General features: G+C 39.6%; 1 protein-coding gene across 1 annotated transcript; it reads left to right on the plus strand.

Annotated features, from left to right (window-relative positions):
- Nucleotides 1–9,925: 9,925 nt before the first annotated feature.
- LOC107724540 (tripartite motif-containing protein 35-like) lies at nt 9,926–14,603 on the plus strand. Its single transcript, XM_016533517.1, has 7 exons — nt 9,926–10,309; nt 10,448–10,543; nt 12,188–12,409; nt 12,517–12,539; nt 12,632–12,750; nt 12,837–13,468; nt 14,571–14,603. Exons 1-7 carry the CDS (start codon nt 9,926–9,928, stop codon nt 14,601–14,603), a joined length of 1,509 nt encoding a protein of 502 aa, XP_016389003.1.
- Nucleotides 14,604–14,867: the final 264 nt, after the last annotated feature.

A 14,867-nucleotide genomic window follows, 5' to 3' on the forward strand; every position in this document is an offset into this window, starting at 1 on the left:
TGAGACTTTAGTCTTTGCAACTTCAGGGATCTTATCTATGCACAATCAGCTTGTAACACTCCAAAGAGAAAGGAAAACTTGAAATCGCATCATGTGACCCCTTTAATTCATAAGTTAACACTGCAAATTAAATGGTTACGTTTTTTTTCTGCAGTCGAAGAAAGTATAGCCTAAATTAGGTCAGTGATTTCTCTCATTTTAAAGATTATCAAGAATATATTTTTTTCAGTCTGCAGTCTAATAAAAGTTAATAAAATTAGCCTATAGATCAGACTACAGGCTAATTTAATTCTTTCTTAACTTTTAACTTCTTAAAATTTGATTTATGATTTTTTTAATGAAAATTTCGTTTTATAGAATAGGTAGGGTATTCATTATGTTCGTATATTGCTTATTACCAGGGGTGTCAAACTCAGTTCCTGAAGGGCCGCAGCCCTGCAGAGTTTAGTTCCAACCCTGCTCCAACACACAAACCATGTTTTCAATTGAGCCTGAAGGACTTGATTAGCTGGATCAGGTGTGTTTAATTAGGGTTGGAGCTAAACTCTGCTGGGCTGTGGCCCTCCAGGAATTGAGTTTGACACCCCTGCTTATGACGAAAATTCATTAGCCTGAAGTTGATTTAAAATTCTTCATAACAAATTTTAAGAAGTTAAAAGTTAAGAAAGAATGAAATTAGCCTATAGTCTGATCTATAGGCTAATTTTCTTATCTTTTATTAGACCGCAGATTGAAAAAATAATAATTCTTGATAATCTTTAAAATGAGAGAAATCACTGACATAATTTAGGCTATACTTTCTTCGACTGCAGATCAGTTGGGACTGCTCCACATGCAGCCGTTTCAGTGGTAGATCAAGAGACAAAACATTTCACCTCTTTGTCATCCGCTCCGCAGGAATATGATGACGCGCAGAGGCTTTCGTGCTCTCAGCCAGTCGGGCAGAGTGGAGAATTTGCTATTGGTGGCCCTGTTCTGGCCCACTCAGATGTGGTTCTCGGACCTGGTCAGCCTGCTAGCCGGCTCTATATGGGAGGGTTCCCCTCAGGCACAATCTGCTGACGAAAGCTCGGGGCATGATTTGGCATCCTCAGCCGGATTTATGAAGGTTATGGGTGTGGCCCCTGAGCGGAGTGCGTTAATGTGTTCTGGTTGAAATTACCGGCACTACTATTAATTATAGGGCTCCCTCCACGAGACACTTGTATGCCCTTAAGTGGAGACTTTTTGCCTCTTGGGGTAGGCACTGCAATCTTGACCCAGTTCATTGTTCTATCGGCTCAGTGCTGGAGTTTCTTCAGAATCGCTTTTCTAAAGGAGTGGCCTCTGCCACTCTTAAGGTTTATGTGGCAGCCATGTCTGCTGAACACATACCTATGGGAAGTATTTCAGTTGGATGTCACCCTCTGGTTTCTCGTTTCATGCAGGGTGTGAGACGGCTTAGGCCTTTCCGCCCAGCGCGGATTTCTTCGTGGGACTTGTTGATTGTTTTGGAAAGCCTGTCAGGCCATCCATTTGAGCTGTTGGAGACTGTGTCAGAGAAACTCTTGACCCTCAAAACGGTTCTTTTGGTGGCTTTATCCTCCCTTAAGAGAGTATGGGATCTGCAGGCTCTTTCTATTAGCCCTTCGTGTTTGGATTTTCCCCCGGGGTTGGTTAAAATCTTACTGCGACCCAGGCCTCATTATGTTCCTAAGGTCGCTTCGACTCCGTTTCGCTCTCAGCAAGTGGTTTTAGAGGCTTTCTCGCCTACTGATGCGGGATCAGTTAGTCTCTGTCCAGTGAGGGCACTGAAGATCTATGTCGACCGCACAGCCCAGTGGCGTGGATCTGACCAGTTGTTTGTGTGTTTTGGTGGTAAGAGCAGAGGATCTGCTGTCACCAAACAAAGGATGTCACATTGGATAGTGGAGGCTATCTCTTTGGCCTATGAGGCATGTAGTTTGACTTCGCCTCTAGGGGTGCGTGCTCATTCTACGAGAGCAATGGCTTCTTCTCAGGCCTTCTTTAAAGGGTCTTCAATGGAAGATGTCTGTGCTGCAGCAGGATGGTCCTCTCCTAGCACCTTCATCAAGTTCTACAGCTTGGACGTGAGGATGGCTCCTGGCTCCCAGGTCTTATCCACTTGAGCAGATGCTTTCCCTGGTCTTCCAGCTATCTGAGGTACGTCAGGTGTCATTATGGTGTAGAGTTCCCATAGCGACCGCTGTCACAGCATTGAAGTGAACCTATGAAAGGGAACGTCTCGGTTACGTATGCAACCTTGGTTCCCTGAATAGAGAACGAGATGCTGCGATGCGGACCATTCCCTACCTTTGATAGCGCTTCCTACGTAGCCCGCAGCACGCTGATATGAGCATACGTGACGTATGCGTGGGGCGGTGCTAAAGCGCTATTGGTCAATGAATTGGCGTGATGGTATAAGGGCTTCAGACATTCGTCACACTGAAGGTGTTCCCATAGCGACTGCTGTCGCAGCATCTCGTTCCCTATTCAGGGAACCAAGGTTACATACGTAACCGAGACGTTTCTTCATACCAATCAACTTCGTTTCACGGAGGATCTCAGTGCACTTGATCGGAAAAGAAGACGGCTGCTTTGGCCTGCTGTTGAAAAGGCTCGAAAGGAGGGGAAGAGGGCTCTCTTCGTGGGAGCCCGTGCCTTTGTTGATGGATCTGAAATTTTTCCACCCTAGCGCAGTAAACTTGTTTGATTTAAGTGGATGAAACTTCTCATTTTGTATAAGAAAGGACTGACTGCATTTATGCCGAAGATTGGATTTATTTGACTTCAACTACTGATGCACTTTCATCTTTAGAGGGTTCTACGAAGTTTGTTCTATTATTTTTGTTCTGTTCTTTTTATGTCTATTTCAATTGTTTCTCTCAGTGCCAAGGGGCTACGTGATAGTGTAATGCACAAAGAACTGTTTCTTCCTTGTTTGATTGTGTTCATGTGATTCAGGTGTGTCTTGTTAATTGTCCTCATTACCCCATGTATTTAAATCCCAGTCTGTGCATTCTGACTTTGTCGGGTGTAACATTGTGATGTACGTGTGTCTTCTCCCATTCCTGGTTTGGATTACCCCTTGTGTGGATTCATTAAAGACTGTTTCTTCTAATCTATGTCTCCGTCGTTCACTCCGACACAGTGCATGACAGAAGTTTTCCCTCAGTTTTGTTTCCGTTGTTCGTTCAGTGTTTTTTTTTTCCCTCCCATTTGTTACCTTTGGTCCCTTGGACCCCTTCTCCTGTCCGGGATATCTCCTCCTCCTGCTGGATCAAACCCACAGTGGGCTGCTATTCCCATGTCTGGCCCAGGGAGGGCCACAGATCTCGAGTCAAACCCAGAGAGAGCTCCTATTTCCCCGTCCAGCCCAGAGAGAGCTCCTGTTTCCCCGTCCAGCTCAGAAAGAGACTATGTGTCCGAGCTCAGCCAAAAGAGGGCTTCTGTTTCCCCGTCCAGCCCAGAAAGAGACTCTGTTCCCGTGCTCAGCCAAGAGGGGGCTTCCGTTCCCATGTCCGGCCCGGAGAGGGCTTCTGTTCCCAAAGGTTGCCCAGAGAGGGCTTCCGTTCCTGAGTTTGGCCCAGAGAGGGCTTCCGTTCCCAAGTTCAGCCCAGAGAGGGCTTCCGTTCCCAAGATCGGCCCAGAGAGGACTTCTGTTCCCAAGTTTAGCCCAGAGAGGGCTCCTGTTCCTGAATACGTCCCAGAGAGGGCTTTCATTCCTAAGATTGTCCCAGAGAGGGCTCCTGTTCCTGAATTAGGCCCAGAGAGGGCTCCTGTTCCCTAAGTTTGGCCCAGAGAGGGCTCCCGTTCCCGAGTCCAGCCCTGAGAGGGCTCCTGTCCCCGAGTCCAACACAGAGAGGGCTTCCATTCCCAAGTTCGGCCCAGGGAGGGCTTCAGCTCCTGTTTACAGCCCTGAGAGCCTGAAGGCTCAGATATGACCACCCACCCTCCCGCTCCTGCCTCCTCCACCACTGTCGTCTGGCAGCCCCTCTGCTCACCCTCAGCCCACCATCTGTTCGGTGCGAGCACTGCGAGGTCTGCCAGTCTCCATCATCGGCGTGGCTGGAGAATCCCTTGCCTTAAGCCCTTGCGAAGCTCCACCTCGGACCGTCGACCCAGCGGATTCACCATGGCTCCTAGCTCCCTCCTCTCCGCCGTGGCCTGGCAGTCCACTGGCTCTGCCGGGCTCCCTCGTCCCTCCGGCTCTGCCTTGGTCTGTCACCGACCATCCGTCGCCTCGGGACTCCACTCCTCCTTTCCTTCGGTGCCTTCTCAGTCCTCTGTCGCTCTGGCTCCACCGCAGCCTTCCAGATCCCCACCTCCACCTAGGTCGCCTGAGCCATCTGCTCCGCCTTGGCTCTCCTGATCCTCCCCGTCACCCTGGCTTTCCGTCTCCACCTCGGGCTCTTCCACCACCTGCTCCAACGCCGTTGGTCGGCCCCCTGGAGTCATCAGCCCTTCCTCCACCATGGCTCCTCCCTCTGTCAGCTCCACCGTGGGTCGCCGTTATGGCTGCAGCCTGGGTCCTGCTTGGCTCCTCCTGCTTCAAGCCCCTCCTGTCTCCTCCCTGGCTCCTCCCTCCATCGTCTCCACCTAGAACTCTGTCTGCCGGCCCCCTCCCAGGTGCCCGTCCTCCTCCCAAGTTCCCACCCGTCCCTCCCTCTGTTGTGTCTACGGCGCAGGACGCACCTTCCGGGAGGGGGCGATATGTCAGGATCATGGACCTGTTTTGGTGTGTTTTCCCTCCCCATGTGCTCCGTGACCCAGTTTCTTCCTTGTTTGATTGTGTTCATGTGATTCAGGTGTGTCTTGTTAATTGTCCTCATTACCCCATGTATTTAAGTCCCAGTCTGTGCATTCTGTCTTTGTCGGGTCTAACATTGTGATGTACGTGTGTCTTTTCCCGTTCCTGGTTTGGATTACCCCTTGTGTGTATTCATAAGACTGTTTCTTCTAATCTACGTCTCCGTCGTTCATTCCGACACAGTGTGTGACATCCAGATGCTTTGATTTGTATTGGTGGAGATTTTAATATCGCTCCTGATAACAATCTTGATAGATTTCCTCCCAGACAGTCTGCTGCTCCTAATTTAAAATTGAAAATGTTCATGGAGAAGTTCGATTTAATTCATATCTGGACGGAGAAGTTTCCAAATGTTAAATCTTACACATGGAGTAACATGAATAAATCAAGACTTTCTCGTTTAGATTATTGGCTTGAACCACACTCCTTTTAAAAACTATAATGTTTCAGTTAGTATCCTTCCCTCACCTTTAACAGACCACCACACTATTCTCCTCTCTACTCCTTTATCCACAGGACACTCAAATAGTTTTAGAGCTTCTTATTGGAAAATAAACTCCTCTCTGCTTAAGCATGATGAATTGAAAAAAAACCTCAAAATCCTTTTAATTCAATACTATTGGGCCAAAGCTTCATCTGACAAACAAAAAATAAAAAATGTAACTGGGAGTAACTAAATATGAAATAGGATTGTGTGTTAGCCATTTCAGCAGCAATTTGGCCAAACAGAGAAGGTACGAAGAGGAAAAGGTGATATCAAAGATCATAACTCTTCAGATCATAATTCAGGAAGACTTAACAGAAACTGATTTAACAGAACTTGCAGAGCTTCAATCTAAATTTGATAGTATTTATAAGTACAAAGCTCAAGGCTCCTATGTTCTAGGAGGAAATGGTTAGAACAAGGAGAACAAAGCTTATTTTTTTAGAATGGAAAAACATAATTCTAGGAATCTTACTATTGATTCTTTCCAATAAATGGTAATTTGACAGATATTTTGACAGAAGGAAATTGCCTCTTTCTGTAGTAACTTCTATTCAGAACTCTATAAATCGAATTATTGCAAAGAATCTGCTTCTCTTTTCTTTCAGTCTTTAAAGGAGGTTAATCTAATATGATAAAACTATAAATATTGATGATATAATTGACGGTATTGAAGGCCTTAAAAATAACAAGTCTCCTGGCATGGATGGCCTAAAGGCTGAATTTTACAAATGCTTTGCAAAAGAATTGGCACCATTCCTGCTAAAGATGTTTTCTGAGAGTATTCAGTCAGAAAATCTGCCTCCAAGTTTAACACAAGGACTACTAGCTCTAATACCTAATCCCAAAAAAAGATGCTTCTCTGATAGATAATTGACGGCCTATCTGTCTGCTCAACAACAATTATAAAATATTAGCTTGGATTCTAGCTAAAAGACTTAAGGGTGTTTTAAACTCTGTTATTGACGAGATTCAATGAGGATTCATGCCAAAAAGACACATAGCTAATAATATCTGACTTCTTTTAGATTTATTACATTATTCTGAGTTAGTTAATGATGGCAGTTTTATTCTCTTTTTAGATTTCTACAAAGCGTTTGACTCTCTTAATCACAAATTATTATTTTTTATCTCTCAAAAAGCTTTGATTTGGTGATCCATTCTGTAAATTTATAAGAACTCTCTATAATAACGCCAACTGCTCTATCAATCTTATATGGGGTACCTCTCCTAGATTTCAAGAAGGGTTGCCCTGTCTCGCCTTGTTTATTTCTTATAGCTGCACAACTTCTTTCCTCCTTCCTTTTGAGTAGTGATCTGCAGGGTATGACTGTTGCCAATAAACATATACTTATTAGTCAGCTAGCCGATGACACTACTCTGTTTTTTAAAGATAAATAAAAAATTCCAGTTGCTATCGAGCACAAATTTTTTTTTTTTCTAAAGCTTTGGGTTTAAAGGTAAAATATTGATAAATGTGAATTGTTAGCTATTAAAACTTGTTCTTCTCCTTCTCTTTACAGTATCCCAGTTAAATCACAGGTGACCTATCTTGGTGTATTTATATGTAAGGACGATAAATTCAGATGTAGATTAAACTTTGACCCAGTTATTGGAAAAGTTAAAGGGAAATTCAGTTCATGGTTACAGAGAGATTTATCGCTAAGAGGCCAAACCCTCATTGCTAAAGCTGAAGGTATTTCAAGAATGACTTACCCCACTCTCTCTTTATATGTAGATAAACCTGTATGTGCAGACATTAATAGAATGTTATTTGACTTTCTGTGGAAACATAGGAGACATTATGTCAAAAAGTATGTTGTTATAAATAAATATGAATGAGGTGGCTTAAATTTCTTCGATTTTGCCTCTTTAAATAATACTTTCAAGATAAATTGGTTAAAGCAGTATTTAACAAATTCCTGATTCATTTTGGAATATTCTTCCTAATATTGTTTTCTCTAAGATGGGAGGTCTCCCTTTCTTATTGTTATGTAATTACAATATCATTAAATTGCCCCTTAAATTATCAAATTTTCATAAACAAGTGCTTTTGGCGTGGCATCTGATTTATAAACACAATTTTAGTCCTCACAGTTATTTTATTTGGAATATTGGTGATATTCTTTATAAAAGTAAATATTTGTTTTTCCCAAATTGGATCAATAATAATATTATTCTAGTTTCTCAGTTTATAAATTCGCCATTGTAATGGGCTCTGAAGGGCTCTGCTAGATCCCAGTTTTCCGTCAATGATTCATCTTTTTGATACAGTGATTGGGAAGATTTTTTTTTTTTTAATCTACCTCTTCCGGTTGGAAAAAAAATTTGGACAACTGTTTCAGGCTGAGATAACTTCTCTCCCATGCATTGTGTCTCACTGGAATGGCCTATATGAAAACATTCCATGGAAGAAAGTGTGGACTTTATCATCTAAATATTTAATAACTAATAAGGTAAAGGATGTCTCTTATAAATTACTTAATCTTTTTACCCTGTTAAGCTCTATATGAAAAAAAAAAAAGTTTCCAGATATTGATTCTTTATGCTCCTTTTGTGGGGCTGAAGATGAATCTATGTCTCATCTTTTTTTGGGAATGTACATTCACTAATTTATTTTGGAAGGATTTTTGTATTTTTGTACATGCTTTTTCTTCACAGAGTTTCTCTTTAATATATAAAGATGTTTTTTATTTGGTTGTCATGACTTTACTAAAGAAGACAAGGGCCAATATTTTTTTATAAAACTTGTATTTTTATTTTAAAATTTTACACAAATGTAAGTTTTAAGGTGCTAAGCCCTACTTTCCTGTTTTCTGTAAGGACCTTAAATCCTACCTGGACGCTCTGCTTACATCCAACAGTTCTAAAGCCCTTAAAACTGTCTCATTGTGTCATTTTCATATTTTTCTGATTTTGTAATCAGTAATTGTTTTTTCAATTGTATTCACCCCAGGCATTGATTTTTGTACGTTCTTTATGACAATTATTACAAAAAAACAAACAAACAACAAAAAAATAAAAAAGTAATTTAATGTTAATTTAATTTTATTTATTTTATGTAGTTTACTGCATGCTTACGTGGATAAACATTATTTGATGAATTTGTTAAGAACATACTGATTTGTTTTATATTTTTGAAATGCAATTAAAAAAGTGAGGAATAAAATAAAATAAATTTTTAATCCCACGCTGTTTGTTCTGCAAAGCTTTTTGTAAGCAATATTTTCAACCCAAGTTACACCATAAAATATGCACAGTAAGTGTGATAGGCTGTTATGTGCATTTTTGAAGAGAGAGAGGAATTCTGTACCGCAAATCACAAATCCCACCGCTGTGTACTGTATACCAGTGGAGCTTTGACGGCATCTACTGGAAAAAGTTTGGTACTGCGCCCAGAAAAATCTTACTGAAAGCTCTGCTAAATGCCTTAATGTAAATGTAAATGTTTCACTTTTGTTACTTTTTTTTTTCAACAATAATCTGCAAAATGTCTTCTTTAAAATAAGACCAAGCATACGTCTGTGCTCTAAAGCTTCAAATTTTTATAAGTTTATGACACAGACATTTAAAAAAAAATTATGCACAAGGGTTACATTAGTGCAGTTAATATGTCTGTGGATAGTATACTAATTTCAAAAGAGGGAAACCTGGATCCCAATCCCAATGGATTTGATGATTTTACTATACAATACAATGCAACATTCATTCCTACTGTGTAATTTCTATGAGAGTGTTTGACACAAAGACCAGAGATATTCAGTGGGGCAGTATTATTTCAGCATTATTAATTCACATGTCAAAATTATACTGCCATATGCAGGAGACATTTCTGGTTATGAAGTGTGTTTGATGAGAAGATTTTGACTTAAACTTCAAAGGGAGAAGTCTCTTATGGTGACCAAAGCTGCCTTGGTTTGATAAACAGATATTTACAGAATATTCAATATTGTAAAATATCATTACAATACAAAATAAATATTTAATATTTTAATGTATTTCAAATGTAATTTATTCCGGTGATGCGCAGCTGTATTTTCAGCATCATTACTCCAGTCTTCAGTGTCACATGATCTTCAGAAATCATTCTAATATTCTGATTATTAGAAACATTTCTGATTATTATCAATGTTGAAAACAGTTGTGCTGCCTGTTTGTGTGGAAATCGCGATACATTTGACATCCGTGATTCTTTGAATAGAAATAGACATTTCTATTTTTAAAGAATTTTAACATAACAATGGAATAGTCCTTACTGCCTTTTATGATCAATTCAATGTATCAAATATAAACAAACTTTTCTTGTTGACAGTTGCCAAAGACCCATTACACAACAAGTTTTAAAGCTGACATTTCTTCACTGTGCTCAGTTAATTTACTTATTTTGCATGTAGGCCTACATGCACTGCTTGAGAGGATCATCAGCACACAGCGCCCCCTGATGTACAGGTATATTAATGTTTTAGTGATTCTTTCCGACCTTCTTTTTCGTCCAATGAACGTTTGACATGTCATTTCCTCATACAGAGTGGCTGTATTAAAATTTTGTATGCAAAAGTTTTTTGCTTGCTGCATCACTTAAACCGTGTCAGTCAGATCTGTGATCAGTACAATTTCTTTTCTGTCTCTAAATGGCGCTTGAGGATGAGCTGTCGTGTACTGTGTGCACTGAATTTTTTCGTGATCCGGTGTTATTGGGCTGTGGACACAGTTTTTGCCGTCAGTGCATTAATTTACACTGGGCTGTGAGTAGCTTCAGAAGATGTTACATCTGTCAGCAGGTGTCACCGCAGGAACCAGTGTCCAATCTGAGCCTGAGAAACACCTGTGAGTCTTACCTGAGAGAGAAAAACACGAGGACAGAGAGCAGTGGAGGCCATGAGTGTTCGAAACACGGAGAGGTGATCAGACTGTTCTGTCAAACAGATGGAAAGGCCATATGTGTAACGTGCAAGAAACAAGAACACAACGGACACAAAACACAACTGCTTCAACAAGCTGTAAAACAACACAAGGTGAGAAAGTGTGTGTGACGCTTCATAGCAGTTGTTTCATTATGTATTTGTGAAAAGGCAACCCAGTTAATTGCCAGTAAAATTACAAATAAATTGAAACTAATGTGTACATGAATATTTGTGGCCTTGTCTTTAAAGGGGAAGCTGAAAGCAGAGATTCGTCCCGCTGAGAAGACCTTGTTGTCATTGCAGAATGGCACAGCACTAGATAACAAAATCTCCAAGTATATTCAGGTGAGGCTCATGTTAAGGGTGGAAACAGAAATTCAGAAAATTCCACAGATGTTTTCTTTACAAAACTTTTCAGGTTCTGAGGAATGCAGGCTGGCTGGTTTTATGACTTATAGTTATTCGCCAAGTGCACCTTAACTTGGTGCTTGTGTCCACATAATTACTGACAATGCATAAAAATAGAAATGCAATATAAAATAACAATATTAATAGAAAGAGAAGTGTATAAAAGCCCACATTAAACTGACATATACAGTACAGGAAAAAAAAAGTCCAACATGTTGAAAGAGTTGTGGACCCAGGGAAGAAGGTCCTAGGTTTTAAAGCTCTCATATCCAGTCTCCTCTCTGAGGACATGTGCAAACTTAAAGGGATAGTTCATCCAAAAATGAAAATATTCTCACAATTTACCATCATAATTTTACCAGTCATGCCATTCCAGATATATTTGACTTTTTTCTTCATTTGATCACAAACTGATATTTTTAGAAATGTCTTCTTTCTGTGGAAGACAGGATAAAGCACATGCTGGAGCAGATTAGAGGCATATGGTAAAGAAAGATACAAACAAACCAACCCATGTATTCATGTTTTGTATGCCTTTCACACCACGCTTGGCAGAATTTTTTTTAGCTATATAATAGGATTTAGGATAGAGCAAGTGAAGAAGAGATGGTATGAGGGGCATGTTTGGTGTCACTAGAAGTTACATGAGTTTCGCCCGCATCGGGAATTGATTAATGCATTGATTGTTTGAAGACAAAAAAAAAAAGAGTATGTAAAGAGCAAAGAGAATGTAGGCTATTAATAATGGTCTTGACTGAGATCAGAAAATATAGTTTTTGATTTATTGTATGAAGATGTGTAAATTCTACAGTATTTTAAAAGAATGTGGGAAGTGAAAGGACAATACATGTTTTAGGGCTAAAACTATTTTATAGAAATAGTATTTTAATCTGCTAAATATGACCATAAGGCATATACAAATAAATAATAAACATTAACATCATGATTATCTATAAAGCTGCTTTGAAATGATGTGTGTTGTGAAAAGCACTGTGTAAATAGACTAAATTTGACTTGACTTGACTTCTATGAATGGCTGTTGCATTATCACATTGTGACAGTGTTATTCATATGCATAGCTTACATTTTAAGCAATTCATCATGCAAAGTGCTAAAAGAAGAATAAAAAGGAGGGTTTTGGGTTATCTTGGGATGGAATTTTTTCTGGGACCTGGCAACCCTGTTTTGTGGAGTATCCTTTTAAGGAGTCTGACAGATTTGTTGTTACATTTTTTAGATGTTTTATTTCTATTTATTCCTCTTGTTAAAGGTGATTTTTGTGTGGATGGTTAGCAGTTTTTACACCATATCACCACAGTGTTATTCATATGCATAGCTTACTTTTTAAGCAATTCATCATGCAAAGTGCTAAAAGAAGAATAAAAAGGAGGGTTTTGGATTATCTTGGGATGGAATTTTTTTCTGGGACCTGGCAACCCTGTTTTGTGGAGTATCCTTTTAAGGAGTCTGACAGATTTGTTGTTACATTTTTTAGATGTTTTATTTCTATTTATTCCTCTTGTTAAAGGTGATTTTTGTGTGGATGGTTAACAGTTTTTACACCATATCACCATATCACAGTCTCAAACTCAGATGACAGAGAGAACTATCAGGACAGAGTTTGAGAAACTGCATCAGTTCCTCAGACAGGAGGAGGAGAGCAGGATATCAGCTCTAAATGAAGAAAAGAAAGAAAAGGGAGACAAGATAGAAAGAAGAATACAAGACGGAATTATGTCTCTCTCTGACAGAGTCAAAGAAGTGGAAGAACAAATTGAGGATGATGACATCACCTTCCTGAAGGTTGGAACACACACACACACACACACACACACATCAGTATTGCTTTCAGTTTATTATTGTTATAACAGTGACACATTTGTTTGTTGCCTTTTTGTGTATTTTCTCAGAATTATGAGAGCATTCAAAACAGGTATTTACTATTTATAATTTCCACTTTTACTGTTTTTTAAATATTCATGAGCTAAAAATTCAATACTGACGCTGTGAGGTGTGTGTGTTTAGAGCTAAATACACGCTTCCAGATGCAGAACTGAGTTCAAAAACTCTTATCGATGTTCCAAAACATCTGGGCAACTTGAAGTACCAAGTGTGGGAGAAGATGAAGGACATCTGCCCTTACTGTGAGTACTAGGCTAGTACTAGTTCATTCCTGTAAGAACTACTACGTTTAATATCAACATAAATTACTTTTCCCTGCTCTCCACAGATCCCGTGATCCTGAACCCAAACACATCACTACCAGACTTCTCTGTGTCAGATGATCTGACCTCTGTGACCTCATGTCTCTTTCAGCAGGACAAGCATAACCCTTTTCCTCAGCACAGGAACTGTGTGGTGTTGGGGAGTGTGGGATACACTGATGGCACCCACACATGGGAAATTGAGGTGGGAAACAATCAATATTGGAGCCTTGGTGTGTGCTTAGGTTCAGTGGAAACATCTGATGTGTATACTTTGACCCCTGCAAAAGGCTTCTGGGGTATTAGACGCTTTGGATCCTTATTTGAATTGATGAATGCTCAGATATCTAGATTAAAGACGAAGGGAAATCTAGAGGTAGTCCGAGTAAAGCTTGACTACCGTTGTGATGAGAAAGGGAGATATTGGTATGTGAGATTTTTTGATGCAGGGAATGATTACTTGATTGCAGAATTTAATGCAGTGCCAGGATCAAAACTCTTTCCCTTCGTGATCCCAGAAGATTTGTCCGCCCCTCTGCGTATTGTTCCAGCTAACATTACTCTGACTGTTGAACAGAAATTGCCGTTCCTGGAGAGACATTTGGTCATTATCATGATCTGTCTGTGTTTTGTCATGGCTCTAATGTTCCTGATTCTGGCATGGTTGATTGAAAGACACAACAGATGAATATCTGTGAAAAAGCACATCATATGATGGCTGTTCAATATCTGCTTATTACATAGCTAATTGCCACATAAATAAATAATTAGACATGAAGTATCTTTGAGCATTAATGAAAGAACAAGTTCAAACAAGATGGACACTTATGGAATAATTTATAGTATGACTGCGTGATATAGACAAATATTATCACAATATTTTTTCCATATCATACGATATCAATATTTATCACTATATTCATTAATGGGGAATGGGAATCTAACATATTTGTTAGACCTTGAGAATGAATGTTAACATACATTTTTGTTCACAATTAAATTCCACAGAGTAAGCTATCTTTTAAACCATTTTATTTTCCCTAAATGCTGTATTTGAATAAAACAGACATTTAATCAATCTTTTAAAATGTAATCAAATGAAAATATAACAAGTAATTTACAACATTTACAAGAGAACTGTACAAATTAAAACATGGATGAAAAATAATATCTTGGTTGTATGATGTTCTTTAACATACATCTTCATAGATGTGTCCTTCACTGCCAGCTAATGTTGCAAAGGAAGCTAAAACTAAAAGCCACTACCATCAGCAGGGCAGAATTCAAGAGCATTGATAAAAAGGAATTGAAGGAAAGGTGGCAAAGTCAATGGGATGAGGTGAGAAAAAGGCAAAGGTTTCGCAGGACACAAAGGAAAGTAGGAGAAATGAGATGTGCAGGAAGGTGTAGGAGGGAAGAGATAATATCAAGCGTTTTTTGCAACCATGGCCAGTTGAGTTTCCATAATTTATTCTGTTATTGTCCTGTTTACACTGGGAAGCTGCTTTGATACATTCTGTATTATACAGCGGGTAAAATAAGTATTGAACACGTCACCATTTTTCTCAGTAAATATATTTCTAAAGGTGCTGTTGACTTGAAATGTTCACCAGATGACGGTAATAACCCAAGTAATCCATACATACAAAGAAAACAAAACAAATAAGTTCAGAAATTAAGTTCTGTGTAATAAAGTGGAATGACCCAGGGAAAAAGTATTGAACACATGAAGAAAGGGAGGTGCAGAAAGGCATGAAAAGCCAAGACACCAGCAGAAATCTATCAGTAATTAGAAAGAAATCCTGCCCCTCATCAGTGAAATTAATATTAGCTGCTTTAATCCCAACTGATGGCCTATAAAAAGGTGTCTCATGACCAACGTGTCACACAAGAAATATTTCATGATGGGTAAAACAAAGCACTCTCTCAAGACCTCCACAACCTTATTGTTGCAAAACAATACTGATGGCATCGGCTACAGAAAGATCTCTATACTTCTGAATGTTCCAGTGAGCACTGTTGGGAAGTGGAATCCGGAAGTGGAAAGAACATCATTT

Source organism: Sinocyclocheilus rhinocerous, unplaced genomic scaffold (genome assembly GCF_001515625.1).
Source record: "Sinocyclocheilus rhinocerous isolate Xijiao unplaced genomic scaffold, SAMN03320098_v1.1 scaffold1597, whole genome shotgun sequence".
In the NCBI taxonomy this organism is placed as follows: domain Eukaryota; kingdom Metazoa; phylum Chordata; class Actinopteri; order Cypriniformes; family Cyprinidae; genus Sinocyclocheilus; species Sinocyclocheilus rhinocerous.